Source organism: Onychomys torridus, chromosome 11, assembly GCF_903995425.1.
Source record: "Onychomys torridus chromosome 11, mOncTor1.1, whole genome shotgun sequence".
Lineage (NCBI taxonomy): Eukaryota > Metazoa > Chordata > Mammalia > Rodentia > Cricetidae > Onychomys > Onychomys torridus.
The window spans coordinates 60,334,251-60,357,064 of NC_050453.1; the positions used below are offsets into that span (position 1 = coordinate 60,334,251).

A 22,814-nucleotide genomic window follows, 5' to 3' on the forward strand; every position below is an offset into this window, starting at 1 on the left:
AGATGGCTCAGTAGGCCTGGGATAAGAAGGATCCTTCCGGCTGGAAGTCCGGTGAAAGCGGGGTGGGGGTATAGGTGCGGAGCTCAAAGGGTGTCCCCTGCCAGCAGGCTGAGCCCCGGCCCCAACCTGAGGTGGGGAGAGCCACTGCCGCATTGCCTCCCTGACCCCAGAACTGGCAAGAGCTTTTTGCTTTGCCCTTGCTTCTTCAAGGAGACTCCGAACCAGATCGGGCTCCGTTTCGGTACTCTGATGATGCATGAGGTGGGGGAGGGAAGACAGAGGTGACCACCTACCCCAGGCTGCCTGACTCTGTGAGCAGGCCCGGCTCTGTGTGAGGAACTCAGCTAAGGACATGACTCTCCCCATCCCTATAAATAGCAGGAGCAGCCCCACCTCTGAGTTGAGCCTTTAAAAAGCCTGAGCTCTGGGGCTGCAGCTCACCCTGACTAGGCTTGGAGGGGCTTGCTCTGAAAAAGCAGGGGAAGGACGGGCAGTGTTGGGAGTGACCCCCCAAGGCTGGACACGAGATGGGAAAGCCCAGTGCACTCAGACAATGGGTAAGGAGAAAAGAGGATGGATGAGGGGGCATGAGTAGCTACAGAAGTCAGCAGCTAGGAAGCAGCCTCCAGACTCATGGGGAGCAGGGTGTCCAGAAGTCAGGGGTATGAGCAAGGTGGCCTTCAGGTCCCACCTTTGGAGCTACTCCATGGACCAAAAACATATCAAGGCTGCTGTGGAAGCCACCTGGGATGAAATGTAGACTTTGTACTTTTTAATGTATACTGATATAAGCCAAAGCATTATAATGTATACTCATATAAGCCAAACATTACTATCACACTGCCAGGCCTTTTTCTAAATATTTTCAGTGGGGAAAGATGGCCAAAAGTAAACACCCCCACAGTGTGACTGTACTTATATAGTGCCACTGAGCTATATCCCTTTAAGTAGCTGACAGTAAATGTTATATCACATAGATTTCATCACAACAAAAAGCAGTGAGGAAGGAAAGGAGAGAGGAAGAGGAAAAAGACTTGGGAAAAACCAGGGTCTACTACCAGCTCTGCCATTCCTTTCTGGGTGCTTTGGAGCATCAGACAGGGTTGTCGTGGAGATCTGGATAGGGCTCTGGTATTCTGCAAGCGCTGAACAAGCAGCTAACACTATGGTCGATCCTCAGGGCCGTGAGCAGCCGTGCAGCGGTTGGCAGGACAGAGCCCCGGGAGTAAGAAGTAGCTCAAAGTCCCACCCCCCACCACTCAACCACAGAGTCAATGGTAAGTCTCCTAACTCAGTCCTTGCATCATGAAGGAAGTACCCCTCTTAGCAGCCATGATTCCCAAACAGATGCCCCCAGAAAGGCTGTTTTGGTCAAGACACTGAAACTTAGCCTAGGAAAGAAGCCAGACCCTTCCTGAAGTTCCTGGCCCAGCCTCCCATAATAAAGCCTAGATTGGATCCCTCCCAACCCCCACCACAATCACCCAAGGGTCCCCAAGGCAGAAGCAGAAGAGTACTAAAGGGGCCCGTGAGTACTTGTTAGATCTGAATTCGGAAGGGTAAAGAGAACGTAGTCCACACACTGAACGAACACACAGGAAGGTCCTCACCGGAGCAGCAGAAATCCGGCGGTTATTACCAGGTGTCGCATTTTTTCGGTTGGTATATCGGGAAGTATAGGTTCGGGGGGGCACCTGAGGGGGCATCGTCTTGCTCCGGGCCACAGGTTTTCCAGAGGTGTCCTTGTTGAAGTCCAGGGGCCCTCGGCCCTCCTTCCAGCCCCTGGTAGCATCAGACAATATCTCCGAATCGTAAGTTGACTTCAAGTTGAGTCTTGTAATTGCATCATTAATGCCATCATAGTCCACAGACCCCCGCATGTGTCGCTGTCCTCCACCATCAGGCAGCTCTTCCTCTTCTGGGTCCTGGGGCCCTAACAGTTTGTCAGGTGGCTGTTCCACCAAGGAAAAGCTGTTGATGTCATTAGGCTGAGAGATCTTAGAGGGTGAGGAGGACCCCTTTCTGGGAGGCAAGGGAGGGGCATCCCAGATAGAGACCCGAGGAGGCAGAGGAGGTGGGGATAGTTTCTTGCTAGAGCCGTCTGGGTCACCCGATCCTGGAGACAAAGAGAGCCTCCCATCTGAGCCATCAAAAATATAGAGATAGTCTCCAGGCAGGGAGCCCTTGGGCCAGGGATCTGGGCCAGGCTGGGGATCTTGGGAGGTAGAGTTGGGGAGCTCTCCTGGTGGGGAGATGGAGTTGTAATTCAGGGTAGGATCAGAGCCAGAAAGACCACGCAAGAGTTTGAGGTCTGCCCTCCTGCCGGCTGGCTTGCCGTAGAAGTCCAAGGCTGGCTGGTCCCAGCTGATGAGAGAGGGCTCTGTGTTCTGCTTGGCCCTCTTCTCCTCCTTGTGATGTCGGAGGCGGGAAAGAGCATCGTACTCCATCTGCAGGGCTTCAGCCATGGCCAGTTCTTTGCGGCTGATGCCCACCGACTCCAGGGACTTCCAGTGCTCCCCATTGCCCTGAGTCGAAGACATGATGAGGGTGTGGCCACAAGAGACAACAAAGCCTTCTACTTCCTGCCAGTGTCAGGACTGGACGGCTGGTACATGTCGACTTGGGACCTGTAGGCAAAGGGTAAAAATGTCATTTAGTTACCAAGCAAGACTTATCAATCATCTGATACTGTGACAATAAAGTGACACAATCTGGGCCAGTGCCCATGTCCTCAAGGCTTACAATGCAGTAAAGAACAGAAGGACAGAGGTACTTTTTTTTTTTTTTTGGTTTTTTGAGACAGGGTTTCTCTGTGTAGCTTTCGGAGCCTGTCCTGGCTGGCCTCGAACTCACAAAGATCCGCCTGCCTCTGCCTCCCGAGTGCTGGGATTAAAGGCGTGCGCCACCACGTTCAAAAGAGGTACATTTTATCAGCCAACAGTAAAAGTGGGAAGCAGGTTCTCTTCGGGGAGAGAGGACAGCTACCTAGTGGTGGAACTCAGTGGCAGAGTGTCTGTCCAGCAGACATGAGGTCCTAGCTTCCATTCCCAGCACTGCCTAAATGGTTTTCCAAAACTAAGGGTAGTGGAGGGCAGTGAGAGAGCCTAGGAGTAAAAGCACTGGCTGCCCAAGACTGCTGACCTGGGTTCGATCGCCAGAACTCACGGTGGGAAGAGAGAACCAAGTACTGAAAGCTGTCTTCTGCCTTCCATGCACACACAGTGGTACAGGACAGCCACCCACACTCACATACTCCTATTACATGTGCACTCAATAATAATAAAGTTAAATGTCTTTTAATTAGAAGGGGAGGGGCTCTGGTGACAAGGCTTAGCGGCAGAACATTTACCTCGTAGGCACAGGCCCTAGGTTTGATCCCCAGTGACAGATGAAAAAGAATTAAACCAGGCATGGTGGCACATGCTATAATCTAAGCATTCAGGAGGAAAAGGCAGAAACCTGGAGCTCATAACCAGCCTGGGGGACATGGGAGATGTTTTTAAAATGAAAGTTGACAAAAAAGGGCTGGAGAAATGACTCAGTGGTTAAGAGTACTGACTGCTATTGCAGAGGACCCAGGTTCAGTCCTCAGCACTCATTTTTTTTTTTAAGATTTATTTATGTATTATGTACAGAATGTTTTGTCTGCATGTATCTCTGCCCAGCAGAAGAGGGCGCCAGATCTCATTATAGATGGTTGTGAGCCACCATGTGGGTGCTGGGAATTGAACTCAGGACCTCTGGAAGAGCAGCCAGTGCTCTTAACCTCTGAGCCATCTCTCCAGCCCCATTCTCAGCACTCATATGGTAGTCCACAACCATTGGTAACTCCAGCTCCAGGCAATCTGACACCTTCCTCTGACTTCCAAGGGCAGCAGACATACATGTGGTATCCATATATTCGTGTACGCAAAGCAATCATACGCATGCAATAAAAGTACATAGCCGGGCAGTAGTGGCGCACGCCTTTAATCCCAGCACTCGGGAGACAGAGGCAGGTGGATCTCTGTGAGTTCGAGGCCAGCCTGATCTACAGAGCGAGATCCAGGACAGGTTCCAAAACTACACGAAAAAACCTTGTCTTGAAAAACATACATACATAATAAAAAATAAAAGTACATATGCCTAAAAGTTAAAATTAGCAAAGAAAAGAGGCCAGCTCTCATACACTCATACACAGCTAGCGGGAATGTAAAATGGCATAACCATCCAGTCGGCGGTGGCACACGCCTTTAATCCCAGCACTCAGGAGGCAGAGGCAGGTGGATCTCTGTGAGTTTGAGGCCAGCCTGGGCTACAGAGCGAGTTCCAGGACAGGCTCCAAAGCTACACAGAAAAACCAAAAAAAAAAAAAAAAAAAAAAAAAAAAAAGGACTGGGGATTTAGCTCAGTGGTAAAGCGCTTGCCTTGCAAGCGCAGGGCCCTGGGTTCAATTTTCAGCTAAAAAAAAAAAAAAAAGAAAGGCATAGCCATCTTGGAAACTAGGCAGCTTCTGACAAAGGCAAACGTGTCTACTTATGACTCAACTATACAGCTACACAGCCTTGTACATAGACATTAAATACAGGGCTGGGGCTCATCAGTAGAATGCTTGCCTAGCATGCACAGGCTCTGAGTTTGATACCCGACACTACAAATAAATAATAAACAATCCAGTACTACAAGTAAATAGTAAACGTAGAAACTTTTCTTATATCTCCAAACTAGAAATGATCCTAATGTCTATCAGTAGGTGAATGGCTCTTTTGAAAATGTGAAAGTCTGGGTAGGGACTGAGGCTCAGATAGCAGAGTACTTAGCTAGCATAGACAAAGCCCTGGGTTTGACCCCAGAAACACGTAAAACCAGGTGTGTGACGCACCCAGCACTCAGGAGGTGGAAGCAAGATCAGAAGCTCAGGGTCAACCTTAACTACATAAAAAGTTCAAGGCTGCCAGGCGGTGGTGGCAAACGCCTTTAGTCCCAGCACTCCAGAGGCAGAGGCAGCCTGAGTTCGAGGCCAGCCTGGTCTACAGAGTGAGTTCCAGGACAGGCATACACAGTAAAACCCTGTCTCAAAACAAAAAATGATCCATCTACATATGTATTAATAAATGCTACTTAGCAATGAAAATGAATGAATTATTGACAAATGTAAAATCGTGGATGAGTCTCAAATGAAACCTGCCAGACAAAAGAGTATGAGTTTGTATCATTGCATTTACAGGAAATTTCAGAAAATGCAAATCGAGCGACTGTGAGGAAAAACAGATGGATGCTTACTTATCTGGGGAAGGAAAGGGAAGGATTACCATAAGCCATAAGGGAACTTTGGGGATCAATGAATGTGCTCATTATTTCTCTCTCTCTCTCTCTCTCTCTCTCTTTTTTTTTCTTTGCTCTTCACCACTCCCTTTCTGCAGAGATCACAACTATGGCCCATGCATGCTGGGTAAGCACTCTACCACTGAGCTACGTCTGCAGCCCATTCATTACCTGCCGGTGGTGGTGATTTCACCAGCGTGTTCATATGCCAAACTTATCATGTTGTACACTTTAAATATATGCTGCTTGTGACACGTCAATTAAACCCCAGCAAAATATAAATGTACAACACAGCTCTACTTAGCAGGCTTTATAATTACTCCAAGTTCAACAACAGGTGAGGCACTGTGCTTAAGTATGGATCTGCCAAAATATTGATCCTCAGCCCTCAGGAAGCCAGACAGGAACCCCGGGTCAGATGTCTTTAGCGGCCAGAGCCTGCCACTGACTCCAGGGTTGGTACCTTTTGCTTCTGAAGTCACAACATGAAGAGTTGAGAGGCACATAATGCACATAATGACAAGGTTAGTCTGTCCTGGGGTTCTCAAGCCGTACCTCAAAAGCACAGAGGAACTATTCACAGCTACCGATGCCCACACTCTCTCGACAGGTTCTGATTTAATGGGTCTGCAGTGGGGTAATGGTATCTAGTAAAAATAAATAAAACAGCCTCCCAGGAGATCCTCTGTGTGTCTGCGCCTGGGGATGTGAAGCTGTCACTCTTTCAGCAGCATGGCGGGGGGGGGGAAGCTCCCCGTTTCACAAAAATATCAGGCATTGTTCATTCTATAAGACAGCTTCATCCAAGCAGTAACACACCCATGTCTCATGTTATTTATTCCTCATGACCACAAAGTTGAAAACAACGGTAGAAACGCTCGGATAGATCTTGTGTGTTTGTGTGTCTCCCCTCCCCCCACCCCAGTCTGTCTCTGTAACTCAAGCAGGCTAACCATATAGCTGAAAATGACCTTGAACTCCTGATGTTCCTGCTTCTAAAGTGCTGGAATTACGTGTATTACAGGTGTGTGCCACCACGCCTAGGTAAGTCTAGTCACATGAGAGTGTGTGTGTGTGTGTGTGTGTATGTGTGTGTGTGGGGGGGCTTGTGCAAGCTCTACCACTGAGTCACATCCACAACCTTTGAGTGGCAAATTCCACTCAACTCAAAATAGGAGACAGGTCCTCCTTCAGCTGAAGTGCCCTTCTAGGACCCTCTCGAATTTGGCAGACACAGGTCAGGACACTGGCCAGAGCCATGGCTGGCTGAGGGGTGTGTGTGTGTGTGTGATTTCTACTGTACTTAACAGGTCCCCAAAGATGAACTAGCCCAAAGTAGCTGTCTGTCCTTTCCCTGCTGTCTGCCCCACCCTTCCACTGCTCCTTAAAGGTTACCTTTGACCCACGGTGGGGTGTATGTGTGTGTGTGTGTGTGTGTGTGTGTGTGTGTGTGTATGTGTGTGTGTGTCAACATGACTCCCAGAACCAGACAAGATATCCAGGCTTCGTTATCCAGAGGTGGGAAAACGGTCCCAGAAAACAGCATTTTCACAGATATAAGACACTAGGAAAATGCTCAACGTACAACTGACTGGGCCATCACACCATATTACAGAGCCATACCCCAGCTCAACTTAAGACTTTTAATGTAGGAGGTGACTGTACTTTCAGCCCTGGGCTGGGACAAGCAGAGGGTTGACATTTGCCTTAGCTGGGCACCACTGTGAAGTAAAAAACCAAGGCCATGGTCGATAATCCCCCAACTTCCTGCCTCTTCCCACACTCTCCTCTGCACACTTGCAGTCAGCCCATTTTATTCCATCTGGTCTTCTACTGCACACAACTGGCTTCCTCTCGTGCCCACCCACTTGATCTCCCACAGGATAATAATGTTCCTCGGGTTTCACTGTTCCCCTCTCCTCTTCTCTAGTGTCAACCTCTTCCCAATGGGGTTTCACACTGTGCCACTTAAGCAAGGCCTCTCCCAATTTCAAAACAAACCCTCAGCCCAAACTCTCTTGGCTTTGGGTTCTCTCAGATAAGCTTCAAGAAAGAATGGGTGGGGCTGAAGAGATGGCTTAGAGGTTAAGAGCACTGGTTGCTCTTCCAGAGGTCCTGAGTTCAATTCCCAGCAACCACATGGTGGCTCACAACCATTGGTAATGAGATCTGGTGCCCTCTTCTGGTGTAAAGGCACTGCATACATAATAAAATAAATAAATAAATCTTTTTTTTTTTTTTTTTAAAGAAACAATGGGCAACACCTGAAGCTCCTTCCATGTCCTCTCACTGTCTCCCCTAAAGCCACTCCTGAAATCCTTGACTGCCCAACTCAGAGGGATTCCCATGTGTCCAGATATCTGGTTCTGGTCCATTTGGCTCTCTAGGCTGTTCCCTTCTTCCCCTATCCTCTGCCCCCAAGTAACACTATTTCTATTTATTATTTACTCATTATTGTGTGTGTATGTGTGTGCACATACGTGAGCACACACGCACATATGCATGTGTGAAGGCCCGAGGACAACTTTCAGGATTTGGTTCTCTCCTTCCACCTTTGTGTAGGTTCTAGGAATCAAATTCAGGTCAGCAGACCTGCAGAGCAAGCCTTTACCAGCTGAGCCATTTCACAGGACTCACTTCTTCCGTATTCTCCGCCTCCACCTGGCTCTTCCTCTCCCTTTATGTACTCTTCAACCGTTGGTGTTGATTCAAGCCTCCATTCAGCCCGCGGCTCACTTCTCCTTCCTCTGCCTACAGTCTCCTCCACTCCCCTTTGCTATCCATAACACCCCACACTGATAATTCCAGATGTGTAGTTCTCCGTCGTTTTATGTGATCACCTGTACCTCAAAACCCAAACCATCTCCTTTCTCCCCTAAACACTGCTCCCACTCCTAGCTCCCCACTTTATGGCACTACCCAATCCCAAGCTAGAAGCTCTCCAGTCATCCTGAATGCCCTTCTTCTTTTCATCTGAAGTCCCATCACCAAGGCCCTTGGGACTCTCTTCTTTACATTCCAAAGCTAATCCTTCCTTCTATCTTACTTGCCACTGTCCTAGTTAAACTAAGCCCCTTTCTTCCTTCTCCTGGGCTAACACAATGGACTCCTAACGTCTGGTCTTGCCCTCTAAGATCACTCCTTCTTTAAGGCCTTCCTCCAGAAGCCCGGGGGCTCTTTCTGAGTGTCTCACTCCCTGGTTAGAACCTCTCAATGGCTCTCTACTGGTCTTAGTTACAAGGCCTTTATTGCCTATCTGCCCTGTCTCTAACTATGCATCCCTATGCATTAACACCTCTTGGTGCAGGCACATGCTGCTGGACATGGCTTTCCCAATCCAGTTCCCTTGTGTGATCCTAACTTACCCTTCTGTGACTTTGCTCTGAGATTGCCTTCTTCAAGAGTTTTCTCCAAACCCCCAGACTGGACCCCACGTCCCTTATACAAATCTCAAACATGGTCTTAAAATATTGTATTCAGGGGCTGGAGAGGTGTTTCGGTGGTTAAAAGCACTGGCTGTTCTTCCAGAGGACCTGGGTTCAATTCCCAGCACCTACCCACAAGGCAACTCACAATTATCTATAATTCCAGTTCCAAGAAGATCCAACACCCTCTTCTGGCCTCCGTGGGCACCAAGCACATGGTGCACAGACATCCATGCAGGCAAAACACTGATATACGTAAAAAAAAAAAAAATTAAAACTAAAATATCGTATTCAGAATTACACTTAACTAGAAAAACTAGTTTTAAAAGTTGTAGGCTGGGCGGTAATGGTGCACACCTTTAATCCAAGCACTCAAGAGGTAGGCGGGTTTCTGTGAGTTTGAGGCCAGCCTGTTCTACAGAATGAGTTCCAACAGCCAGGGCTACACCACAGAGAAACTCTTTCTCAAAAAAAAAAAAAAAAAAAAGGAAAGAAAGAAAGAAAGAAAGGAAGAAAGAAAGAAAAAAGAAAAAAGGAAAGAAGGAAGGAAGAAAGAAAGAAAGAAAGAAAGAAAGAAAGAAAGAAAGAAAGAAAAAGAAAATTTTGGACCAGACACAGTAGTACACATCTGTGATCCCAGGATTCAAGAGGTGGAGGCAGAATGATCTGGGGTTCAAAACCAGCCTCAGTTACATAATGAGTTTAAAGCCAACCTGAACTACACGAGACCTCAAAACAAACTAAATAAACAAGTTAAGATTTAAAAATGTATGTGTTACTCCCTCCCTCCAACCTCCTCAAGTTCAAATTAACATCCTTCTAAAGAGAATGGCTGTCAACTAGATTGTAAGGAGGGAACTTTCTAGCAGTGGGGATTTTGTAGACATGAAGCTAGGTAACCAGAACACAAATGGTGTCCTTTCATGGGGCATAGGACCCTTCCAATACAAAATGGGGCTGGGTCAGGTGTGGCATCAGTAAGGCAGGGAGGTTCACAGATGGACAAAAAAACTATACAAAGTGCCTTCTACTCCTGAGATTTTTTTTTTTTAAATAAAAGTTTCTTTCTTTCTTTAAAATTTACTTATTTAGTATACAGAAGAGGGCACCAGATCTCATTACAAATAATTATGAGCCACCATGTGGTTGCTGGGAATTGAACTCAGGACCTCTGGAAGAACAGCCAGTGCTCTTAACCTCTGAGCCATCTTTCCAGCCCTACTCCTGCGATTCTTAAGAGTCAGACATGCCCGATGGGCGGGTGGTGGCGCACGCCTTTAATCCCAGCACAAGGGAGGCAGAGGCAGGCGGATCTCTGTGAGTTTGAGGCCAGCCTGGTCTACAGAGTGAGATATAGGACAGGCACCAAAACTACACAAAGAAACCCTGTCTCGGAAAAAGAGAGAGAGAGAGAGAGAGAGAGAGAGAGAGAGAGAGAGAGAGAGAGAGAGAGAGAGAGAGTCAGAAATGCCTTCTGGTTCCCTAAAGTGATATTTTCTAAGAATTCCAAAGTCATAGGAAAAGTCGAGGGGTAGCCCAAGCAAGCCCCACTCCTCAAGCTCTCCACGTCACGTTCTGGAATTCAGATAGAAGAAAGGTGAGCCTACCCTTTCTAACCACCCCTGGCTGTGGGCAAGTATGCCACGAGGCTGTCAGCATGGAAGGGATCCCTGCGACCTCCATGGTGAAGTGAGGCTCCGAGAGCACAGGAGAGGGAGGTCCAAGGGGACAGAATGCAGCGATCAGCCAGAGACGGTGTGAACTGGCTTCCTCTAAGAACTCAGAATTACATTTTCCAGGAGTGCCGACCAACTATTCAACTAACAAGGGTCTCATGTTCCCTGCTCTTCCCTTCCCCAGTGGAATTTCTTCTCGACTAGCCTTTGTTGGGCAGATGCATTGGAAATTGCTCTGGTCCATTGGTTTTAAAGAGTACTAGGAATTCTTTATAAAAGCAAACAGGAGGCTAGAGAGATGGCTCAGTGGTTAAGAGCCCTGACTGCTCTTCCAGAGGACCTGGGTTCAATTCCCAAGCACCCACAGGGCAACTAATACTTTTCTGTAACCTCAGCACCAGGATGTCCTCATACAGACATATCTATAGGCAAAACACCAATGTACACTAAATAAATAAATAAATAAATAAATAAACAGACAGACAGACAAACAAACAGGAGCCTGGGCTGTATAGCTGAGTATGTGGTAGAGAATTCGCCTAGCCTATAAGAGGCCTTGTGTTTGATCCTCAGTACTGGAACTTCTGGAAGAGGAAGGAACAAATGGCCATTTAGGTCTCAGGAAAGGAGACTCATTGAGCCAGTTTCCTCTCCCCACCTGCACATACCAATTTGTGTTCTTTTTCTGCTCAAGCATTTGAAAGTAATGCTATCAGTACTTCACCTTGGATCTCCTAAACACCAGGGTAATTTATGTAAAAGAATGCTCCTAGCACCCACAAAATGCCACACTCACAGGACAGCATAGCTTCCTCCATAGTGCAATAGTCCATATTTGAATGCCAGTAATGGTCATTTGGAAAGAGTTTTAAACACATAAACTCCTGGCCCCTCCCCCAAAGGTCCTGATTCAGTAGGGCGAGTCCCTGGGCTTCATGTATTTCACTAGTCTCTCAAGTGAGGTGAGGTGTAGCTAGGTGGACACCACAGCTGAGGGGTTCTCTAGAAGACAAGAACTGGGTAAAAAGACATCTCCCCCCAAACTAGGGCAGTCAGATGGTGCAGGAAGAGAACATGTTCATGGTCAAGTAGATTGGTGCCAGGGTCCAAGTAGAACCAGGCAACACACTCAGTATATAAATAGGCCCACAAGTGACGAGAGGCAGGCAGGGAGGCAATGCAGCCAAGCCAGAACCACACAATGGTTCAGAGTCATAGAGCAGGGAGAAAGCCCTCCCTCTGTGTGCCTGTGCCAGAGAGGGAGGCCTGAGGCACCAGGCAGCCAGAGAAGCCTCCAGCTGTCTCACTGTAGCTCTCTGCTCAAGATCTGAGGAACCTAAGGGGCCTGGGTTTTTGGCTCCCCAAACTCCTCTAAGCCACAGAACGAACCCCAGTGGTACCGAAAATGGACAAATACAAGAAATATTCAGGCAACTAGAATGTAATTCCAAGGAGCTGTCAATACAGCAAAGGTGATAAACAGATGCAAATAATTCAACACCTATGATGCTGGACCCTCACTGGAACACCTTGATTATCTTGTTGTTGCCCTATATTGTGGAGATCCTTCTGCTTCGGGTCTGCAAGACCGGTAGCATCACATCGCTAGTGTAGCAGAAGCCAGAGGCCTCGAACCAGACCAATGATTCTTTGCAATGAGCACTTGCAAGTAAAGATATACGGAGAAAAGGGTTTACTGCGTGATTTACTGTGTCACACTGCAGCTTCCATGACGAGATTGTTTTTTCTTTCTTTCTTTCTTTTTTCCTATTAAAGTTTATTTTATTTTATTTTATTTTGTAGGGGAAGGTTGCAAGGGCAGAGGGCGGATACGGAGGGGAAATGAATAGGATGGAGATGCATGATGTGAAAGACACAAAGAATAAGTAAAAAGAAATGTTAAAAAACAAACAATATTTCAATTCCCCCTTGGGGCATGGAGCAAGGAGGCACTACACATCTGGGGCTACCTCACAAGGCAAGAATAATGGAGTGTTCTCAAACAAGATGGTAAAAATATGGAGGGCCTTGGGTCCATGCAGCCTTGAGCACCCCAACTTTTCATAGTTTTTACTCAGGGATGAGGATTCATTCTGGGACTGCTTTAGGAAGCACCCCCTCAGGACACACAGGGTCCAGGGATTGGAGGCCATTCATGTTATTTGTTGTTTGTTTGCTTGGCTGATTCTTTCTTCCTTCTTCTCCTCCTCCCCCCCCCCTCTTCTCCATCTTTCTCTCCCCCCCCCCTTTTTTTAAAAATGTAGCCTTGACTGGCCTAGAACTTGCTATATACACTAAGCTGGCTTCAACCTCACAAAGATGCACCAGTCTCTGCCTTCCGAGTGATGGGATTAGAGATGTGTGCCACCACGTCCTGTGTTGGTTTTCCTTGTTTGTTTGTTTGTTTTGTTTTTGAGATAGGGTCCCATGAAGCTCAGGCTGGCCTTTAACTTACGATGTAGCCAAGGCTGGTCTCGAACTCTTGATCCACCTCGCCTCTACCTCCCAAATGTTGAGATTTCAGGTCTGGCCCACCACATGTGGCTTGCCATAAGAATTTAATCTCTTTTGCTTCCAGATTTCTCTCTCCCAGGAAGACTGTTGGGTCTATCCAATACCCACACAGAATCTCAGGGGCTTTCCTTTGGAGCCCATGCCCCACTCCTCATACCACACACCTGCCACCCTGCTTTTCCTGTCTCCCCCCCTCCCCAATTCCAGGAAGAACCATCACCACATCCCTGGGTCTCCTGCCAGGAATCCAACGGTTCCCTCAGAAAGTAGATCAGAAAGGACCAATTCCTGCTTCTGTAATTAAGGCCTGTCCTGGCTAGTTTTTGACACAAACTTTAGTCATCTGAGAAGAGGAACTCTCAATTGAGAAACTTTGTTCCATAAAAATCAGGCTGTAGGCAAGCCTGTTGGGCATTTTCTTGAGAGCCCAGCCCATTGTGGATGGTGCCATCCCCGGGCTAATAGTCTTGGGTTCTACAGGAAAGCAAGCCAGTAAGCAGCACTCCTTCATGGCCTCTGCATCAGTTCCTGCCTCCAGGTTCCTGCCTGGGTTGAGTTCCTGTCCTGACTTCCCTCAATGATGGAGTGTTACCAGGAAGTGTAAGCAGGATAAACGTAGTCATAATGTTCTTTCACAGCTACAGTGACCTTAACAAAGACAAGCACACGCTGCCTTACACACAACAGGTCATTCTCTTAGCTGGCCTGTTTTCCTCGGCAGCCCTCACTTTACCCCTACGATGAGGATGTGCATCATTCCCTCGATAGCGTCCTTTTGGCCAAATCAGTGCAGCCTCATTTGCTTCACTGTTTCCATGGCTCCTGCTTTCTGCTCCCTCTCTTCCCTCACCAAGGCTCCCCAAACCAGTTAGTATCCTTCAGTCCAGCCTCAGATGTCCTCTAAAGAGTGCAAGATTCTTCCCATTCCTCTGCCTCCAGAGAAGAGTGGTGGGACCCGGGAGGGCGAGAGGGGAGTTCCCAGGAGGACTACCTCTTACCAAACATGGCCTCCAGGAGAGGGAAACTCTTGGGCCCTGTCCAAGCAGTTCCCACACCGCCCCATCCCTAATCCCTCACACTACCACCGTACACTGTCCATATACTGACAGTGAGATCCCTGGTGTCACTGCCAGCGCTTTGGGGACTGTGCTCTGGAGGTGGACAGAGAAACACGGGTACTGGGGGACCAGGACACAGGAGCTCTTTGTTTTACCTCACTGCCTGCCGTCTTCCTCGTCCGCTTCATGCAAACTGAGGCTTCCTACAAAACCCAGACAGTTACCTGTCTATGCCACTTGCAGCCTGTGTCCAGTTTCCCCAGCTCATACGCTCTGGAAGCCAGTTCTCTGGGATTCTTTAATGGGTGGAAAACATTCCCAGAAAAAAAAAAAGCCAGCACACAGAGGCCACCAACAGGTTACAGCTGCTCCTTCCTCTCTAGAGTCCAGAAGAGACACCCTGCCTGGAGGCTTCCCCAGAGGAAAGGGCCTGAGGCAGAGTGCTAGCCCCCCATGCTGACTATGCTAACCCATTAGAGCCTGCACAGAGCACGGAGACAGAGTTAAAGGGAATGTCAAATCGGGCCCATCCCCAGGTAAGAGGATGGGGATGTATTTGGGGCACCTTGCAGAGCCATGGGACTAGCTAGAGGACAAAGAGACAATGCCCAGAGGACCTTCTCTGGAAGGTGAACATCTTTGCTGGATCCAACAGTAGGGGAAACCTAGTGTCACATTCACTGAATTGTAATAATTCCTTGACTGTTTTCTGATAACAACTTTCTTAGGAAATCTCCCTTCTTGGCAAAGGCAGGAGGATCTCTGTGAGTTCAAGGCCAGCCTGGTCTACAGAGCAAGATCCAGGACAGCCAGGGCTGTGAGGCTCTCACTGTACTGCTTGCAGGGTTGGGAAAGAGCATAGACTTATGTGGAGGAGGGGACTCTGCCCCCAGTCCTGTGCTCTTCTTCCACAAGCACAGACTCTGTATACACATGCCAGAGCTCTGGGACCAGAAGCCCCAGGAGGTGAGACTCAGGACAACCAGGCACATAGAGGACAGAAAGCCAGTAGGCATCCCCCTGTGGTAGTCCTATCTGTAGGAAGGGTGGAGGTGACTGCCCATAAGTCTGAATGTGGGAACCAGGGGGCAGTGACAGGCTGTGTGGGCAGTGGGTGCCAGCAGCTGTCTGCCACTTGCTTGGCCCTGAAAAGAACTTTTAAGTAGGGAAGGGCTTCAGGCCAAGCCACCATTCATGAGGATCAGAAGAGGAGCTGACCAGCCCAGATGCCATGCCAGAAGCTAGCCCCTTTCACTCCACTGCGTTGCTCTATCTCGAGTGTCTCCAGGCCCTGCTCACTGTCTTCCCACTCCTACTACACCATTCCCAAATCAGCCGTGTAGCCAAGTGGTCATACAGTGGAGTATCTTCAGTCCGTGCTCACTTTCCTCACAACATGGCAGTCCCTGACCGATTGTAGTCATTCCCAGGCAACCAAAGCTGTAGGGATCACATACACTGAGCATGTTCCCCAAACCTCCTTTGCCCCTACCCCCACATCTTTCCCATCCTACATGTACTCTTTGTATCAACTCCTACTCCATGCTTATCCTACATCCTCCCCTGTTCACACTGGATGCTCATTGCCTCACAATCCCTGCACCCCCACACTTTCCAGTCACTCTGCCTCTCCCCACTCCTTATATCTTCCTAAATCCCTACACCTCCACTTCCTGTATCCACATCTGCACACCCTCCATCTCCTTCCCTCCCTCATCAGCTTCCTAAGGAGAGATGGCTAGACTCTGAGGTCATATCCTCAGTGCCACTGGCAAGAAGTCGGCTAAGAAAAGTAGGTTAGCCCTGAAGAAAAAGACAGTCACCTGAAATTTAGGGGCAGCCCTGGCTAGCTTCTCTGCACCCGGACAGCCTGTCCCCAGAGGTCTCCAGGGCCTCTTGTAAGTGCCAGGAATGGCTAGAGCTAAATCCCCAACCCTAGTTATTTCCTGATTCAGGAAGGCTTGAGGAAACCACAGCATCAACACAGACGAGGAGAAGAACACAGACATGAGAAAAGAAAGTGAACCAGTTCGCATCTTTCACTCAGAAAAAAAGTCCCCATTAAAATAGACTACCACCAGGCATTCGACACTAATTTACACTGGGGTGTTAGAGGCCAAGCTGTGAGTCCCTACAGGGCAATTTGCATTTAAAAAGCAGAGTGAAGGAGAATGCCCAGCCCACCAGGTCCTGGAAACCTTGAAGGGAGAGGGCTGATCACCCATCAGAGACTCCTAAGTCAGTCAAGGATCCAAACTAGAGTGTTGACCAAGAACTCAACTGTATCCATTCTAATAGAGATTTGCATTTGGGGTGTGGAGCCCTAGGAGAATCTAAGAGATAAGATATTCTGGAGATCCTCAGTGTCCCAGACCTCCAAGCCACAGGAAGGGAATGCTAACAGGACGAACTAGGATTAGGGAGTAGGCAAGGTTGTGAAGGTACCAGACCTCAAGGGGGTACTGCCAGGCTTCCCCATATCCACCTGGCTAACCTTGGACATGTGGGCAGAGATAGGTCAGTCTGTATCCAACCTTTCATCTGTAGTTACAGAGCAGTAGGGCCTGCCCAAGCCTGTTTCCTATCCATACCTGAATCAGGCCTCAAACCCTAGCTACTAATGTCCTCTCTCTCTCTCTCTCTCTCTCTCTCTCTCTCTCTCTCTCTCTCTCTCACACACACACACACACACACACACACACACACACACACACTTTCTCCTCTTTCCCTTCCCACCTACCACTCAAAATCCTTAGACACTCCCCACTTCCAATCTCGTTCTCAGCCTCCTCACACTCTGTACGTATGCCATAAACGCTTGCTCAGTACGAGCCTTGATGACCACTAAACAGGATCCACACCTTTGCCCAGTGTTCAAGAGTCTCTGCAGTAAGGTCATAAAGAGTTTCAGAGAAGAAAGTGATGGGCGGTGTGGGAGGGAGGTGTCAGGCCGTTTGGTACTTCTTCATGTGTACGAGGCTTAACACCTTCCTGCCAGCTACTCACCCCCAATTTGCATAAGAAGGTTCCAAGGGAGAAAGAGCTTAAATCTACACTCAGTAAAAAGGGTCTCTCAGCAGAAGGGGGCCCATCTGGCTCAGCAGAGCGTACTCACAAGCTCCTTCTTCATGGGACCGTCACCCAGGGTTTCCCAAGAGAAGCAGCAGCACACAGCACTTTCTCAGGGGGGATCAGCTGAGAAAAGGCTTGCAGTTTAGGTGAGTGTACCCAGGGTGTGACTGAAGGCCAGGCACACTGGAGCAAGGAAATCCATGAGCCAGGGAAAGATCTCACAACACATAAATGCCAGTGCGCTTTGTCAGCAGTGGAAGGAAGGAGGAAATTGGCCTTTTATTCCTCTGGTATTTTGTGCTGGGTATTGTCTTATTGATCCGTACAACAGTCCTTAAATGTGGATATTATTATACTTGTTTTACGGGTGAGGAAACTCTAAAACAGGAAAGGGATTAAGCACTATGCTCAAGGTCACACAACCAGGAAATGATAGGATCCAGAGTTAAATTGAAACTCGTGTGAACCCAAAATTCATCCTCCTCCCCGCTTCTCCAACCAACAGGGGAAATGGGCTCACATGGAAACCCAGGCTCATAGCATTGGACCAAAGGCTCTCACTAATGTTGGCAGTCATTCTGGAACGTGCCTCCACGCTCTCCCCCTACACCACTAACCTTCACTTGATCAGGCCACTCAAAAAAGACCCAAACCAGGCATGTTGACACACACCTGTAAATCTCAGCCCTGGAGAGGGAGAGAGGCAGAAGTATGAGGCCAGCCTGTACTGTGTAAGACCCTCTCTCAAAAGCAACACAAACAACAACAAAGACCAGGTACCCTCTGTTCAACATTCAGATCCGCCCCACAGAGCAAATAAACCAGACCAGGACTGGGCAGGGCAGGCCTGGAACCCCAGCACTTAGGAGCTTGAGGCAAGGGGGTCAGGAGTTCCGGGCCTGCCTCAGCCACATAGAGCATTCAAGGCGTCTGACTATATGAGACCCTGACACAAAATAACCGAAAAATAAACAGACTAGAAAACAGGGGCTAGAGACGGCCCAGCTGTTAAGAGCACTTGGTGCCCTTGCGTTCAGTTTCCAGCATCCGTAGCTGACAACTGCCCGTAACTGCTGCTCGGGGGCTCCAATGCCTTCTTCCGGCTTCCACGGGCAGCTGCACACATGCGCACATATACACAGATGCAGAAACAGACAACTCTTTATTAATTAAGAAAAGAAAACATTTGTCTCTTCCCTTATTTATCAGGCACTGGAGAAGTTTCCTGTAGAGTCCCAGGTGAGTTCCCTATATGGGCCACCCCCAAACCATGACAGCTACTAAGCATTTTCCAAGACTTTAGATTGTCCTACGTGCTGCTACTCACATGGCCCCTCCTCCGGCACCCGCTCTCCCTCTGCAAGTACCATCCCTTACTCCAGGGCTTGAGCTCAGCTTCCCTCCTGGCTGAAGCTGCTTTGTCTCTTTGGAACATCTCCTTACACACTTCTACATGTACTAGTGATTAGAATTTCAAAATAACTTTTATTCCTGTAGGTATTTACTGTTAAAAAGCATTTTCATAGGTATTAGTCCACTAAACTGTTTTTGTGTGTGTGAAACATACTACAGCCTAGGCTAGCCTGGAAATCACTATTCTTCTCATACTGTCCTGGGATGGGAGGCAATCCTCTTGCTTCAGCCTCCGATTATGATTAAAGACATAATGTTTACTCAGAGAATACTATCCTTCTGGGTCTTTGATGGAGATGAAGACTAGTTAGAGTCACAGTTTTCCTTAGTTATGATTGAAAGTTAGTTAGGTGTAAAATTTTGGATTCACTAAGATAGGGTAGACAACACATTATTTTCTCTGAATATGCTAACTACACATGGACGGAATATTGTGGATATAATCCTTACTTGATAATCGTTATTGTATATAGTCTTACTATGTTTAAGTTAAAACCCTTTCATTTTTAGACAAAAAGGGGGAAATGTAGTAGAATATTATTTTAAGGTGTGTTACTTTTGCTTAACTCTGTGGAGCTGTGTTGCTGTGCCTGTCTAAAACACCTGATGGTCTAATAAAGAACTGAACGGTCAATAGCAAGGCAGGAGAAAGGATAGGCAGGGCTGGCAGGCAGAGAGGATATACAGAAGGAGAAAGCTGGGAGGAGAGATTGAAGAGAAGGAGGAGGACATCAAGGACCAGCCACCCAGCTACACAGCCAGCCACGGAGAAAGAGTAAGATTTACAGAAGTAAGAGAACAGGAAAAGCCCAGAACTAAAAGGTAGACGGGATAAGTTAAGATAAGGAAAGCTGGCTAGAAACAAACCAAGCTAAGGCCCAGCATTCAGAATTAAGAATAAGCCTCCATGTGTGATTTAGTTGGGAGCTGGGTGGTGGGCCCCCCAAAAAAGAGTAAAAACCCCCAACAACAACATAGGCCAGGGCTGGAGAGAGGGCTCAGGGGGTGATAGTGCTGGCGGCTCTTCCAGAGGTCCCAGGTTCAATTCCCAGCACCACATGGTGACACACAACCATCTATAACTCTAGTTCCAGGAGATCTGATGCCTTCATTTGACCTCCACAGGCATCATAGTGCACTTACATACATGCATTCATACACATTAAAAACAAACAAAAATTAAATAAAGACACGGGCAAGCATACCTGACTTAGGCATGTTTCCTAATATTGCTAACTAATCTTGCTAGGTCTGGTCTTTTTCTGTAAAGGGGAACGGTTTCATTACCAGCCACCTCCCCCATTTCCTCTGAGGGTGTTAACAGGGAGAGGATGCTGAGAGGATGGTGAGAACCACAGATGGGAGAGACATTAGGTATCATCATTAATCATGTGCTCCCACTTTTCTGTGGACTTGGACTTTTGCCCAAGGCTATCCTTTTTTTTCCCCCTTCTTTGTGGGGTCCAAACTACAACTAAGAAAAATTCTTGGGCCAGTGTAGTGGCACATGCCTTTAATCCCAGCACTGGGGGTGGGGGGGAGGACAGGAGGATCAAGGCCAGGCTAGGTTACATATTGAGTTTGAGGTCAGTCTGGGCTATAGAGTGAATCCCTGTCTCAAATAAATAAAAACAAAAACAAAAAAAAGGGGTCTGTGGGGACAGCAACGCTTAGTGTCTGTAACAGGTTGGGAAGGCCCAGGAGAGGGAGAGAGAGAAGCAATGTTTTGAAGAAGGTATAGTGAGGAGAGGGCGGGATACAGGTATACAGAGAGGATATATTTCCAAAGAGGCAAGTGATCTTCAACTTCTCTTTGAAATGAGATACTGCATGAGGATTCCTCTAGGGAGTTCTCGGGAAGAAGGAATAGCAGCTATGTTCCAAGTCTGCTTAACCAGGGCGAGTAAATTCCATTCCCTGTATTCTGAGGGGAATTTCCCAACAAGGAAGCCAGTGACAGGGTTGGCTAAAGAGCTAGCAGGAAGAGCAGAAGAGCAGCTTCTGTCCTGAGCCCTGGAGCCAGCATCAAGTTCCAGGGCGGCTAGCAAAACTGTGACCTTGAAGCCACTTCTCAAGGAGGTTCTCTTCAAGGTCCTTCTCAGTTCTAACACTTTGCATGATCAGAAGAACTAAGAAATCACGCATCACATTTGTTTTAGAAAACCAGACACCAGGGGCTGGGGAGATGGCTCAATGGGGTGGGGGTGGGGGATGAGCGCTTGCTGCACTATCCTGGGAGCTGAGCTGAGCCCTCAGGTAAAAAGCCAATGCACTGGTACTGGGCAATGGGGAGCAGAAACTGGAGGCTCTCCAGCAGGGGCAAGCTAGCTGGAGGTTTACTCATGGGCCAAGAGACCCAGGCTTAAACAAGGTGAAAGGCAGGAGTGATACCTGAGGTTGTCTTCTGACCTCCACATGCATGCTATGTCGTATGTACAACCAAACACACACACACACACACACACACACACACAGACAGAGAGAGAGAGAGAGAGAGAGAGAGAGAAAGAAATACCAAAAAATCCAATTCCAATATACTAAAACAAGAAAGCTGTCCTAATCTTCCCAGAGCCTCCGAAGCCCAGAACTACTACCAGAGTTGCCCAGAAGATGACAAAATAATTCGGTCTAGTTATCCTGACAGCGGAAGCAGTGAGGTGGGAGCCCAGGGAATTCTCACACTCATGTTTCCACTTCTTAACAACAGGAAACTAAAGAAGCGCTCAGCAGAGCTGGGGCTGGGTGTGGGAAGCATCTTCCTGGGCCCCTGTCCTTGACAAGCTTTTTACCTGAGGTGGCTCCAGTCTGGTGCCATCTTTTGGGCACTTTGGGAAACTATGCATCCTGCATTCCTGCTGCCTGCCTGTTCTCTCATAGTGACACTGAGCTCCGAGCATGGGTACGGGAGTTTTCCAATCCCACCTCTGTCATGTACTGGCTGGCTGACACCAGTCGGTGTTAGCTATTATGGGTTTGGTTTTTTGCCAGGTCAGCATTGCCCTGTCTGCAGTCAGTGGGCAGCCTTTGGAAAGTCTTTCTCCCAATCCCCTACAAATACGAAACAGCCTTTCTCTCCCAGTTCCCATCTGTCAGCTCTATTTAAAGAGGAACACACAAGGAATAGTATTTATATTATCATGCCATGCTTCCCTTCCTCAAAAAGGAAAGGTTCTGGAATGTTCCCTACTCCATATTCCCCTCAACCTACTCCATCTACACTCCTATCTGTTCTTCCTCTCTTAGGATAGATGCCATAACCAACATCGTGGGGTCCTTTGAAGTCTTCTGACGGCTTTTGCACACATAATCTCGTATGGGTAAGCAATGCATTTAAAACAATCCTATGAGCCACAGATGCTTTTCCTCCCATTTCACAAATATGAAAATGAAATCAAATTCACAAACTGTCCATGTTCACACGTCTAGAAAGTAAGTCTCACCAGGACTCACTCAAAGCCATTCCTCACTGTGTGGACCAAGTGTGCATCCTGGAAGTATGAGGAGCGTGAAGTTTGTGATGAGTCACAACACCCCTAAACAAACAGACACTCCTTCATTTTTTTCTCCTATGGGCCCAGCAGTCACACAACACCTGTAAAATGCAGGGACAGGGCTCCACAAGAGACCTAAAGGCCCACAAGGGTGTGGAGTTTTTGTAAGAGCACAATTAGGTCTTGGGGGGGGGGGTGGGGGTAAAGCAGACATTCCAGACCACTGGGCAAATCCAAAGGAACACCCCAGAAAAATACCCAGGGCCCCAAGTAAACTAGTTGACCATCCCTTACCCTGTGTTCCGGTGGAAAAGAAAACCAGAGCTAGGCCTGGGAGCTTGATCAGGTTCAGATATACACACCCATGCAGTAAGCTCTGAACTACAGAAGCCAAACCTTGAGCTTACCCAAAAACCAAAGGAGAAGCAGCCATAGCCTGGGTCCAGGGCTCTCGCTCAAAGCCACTGTCTCCTCGGACGCTGGCCATCAGACAGGGCTATAAAATGGGCCTCAACTTAATTTTTCCGTGGACGTGGTCCCGAATGGGACTGCCAGGCTCCAGAGGAGCTGCAGTTAGTTCCTCGGCTCATTGACAGTTCCTCTAGGAGCTACAGATAGGGCTGGAGAGAGGGAGAATATTTGTGGGTCAGGGTGGCCACTCCTGGACCAATTCTCTCCTGGTTATCTATCTTTCCAAGGCCTAAGGGAAGCAAATAGAGTAAGTTTTCATTCAGGACTGTTTCAGGGCTGGAATGCAGTGCCAATTGCTTACATCTGCTTGGCCATTCCGGAACAAGCAGGTAGTTTAGAGAAAGGAGAGGCAGTATTAGCTCACTTCTGGTAGCCCAGATAGCATGCTGA

General features: G+C 48.1%; 1 protein-coding gene across 2 annotated transcripts in view; it reads right to left on the bottom strand.

Annotated features, from left to right (window-relative positions):
- Pik3c2b (phosphatidylinositol-4-phosphate 3-kinase catalytic subunit type 2 beta) overlaps positions 1-22,814 on the bottom strand; it is a 65,895-nt gene that overhangs the window by 41,751 nt on the left and 1,330 nt on the right. Inside the window, exons 1-2 of one of the 2 annotated variants that reach the window (XM_036202156.1) lie at positions 22,361-22,547; positions 1,611-2,627 (exon numbers count right to left, since the gene is read on the bottom strand). In XM_036202156.1, coding sequence (XP_036058049.1) covers positions 1,611-2,540 — 930 coding nt within the window. In that variant the 5' untranslated portion in view covers positions 2,541-2,627; positions 22,361-22,547. Of the gene's footprint in view, positions 1-1,610; positions 2,628-22,360; positions 22,548-22,814 lie in introns of those variants that run through there. The other variant, XM_036202155.1, reaches the window with a different exon arrangement.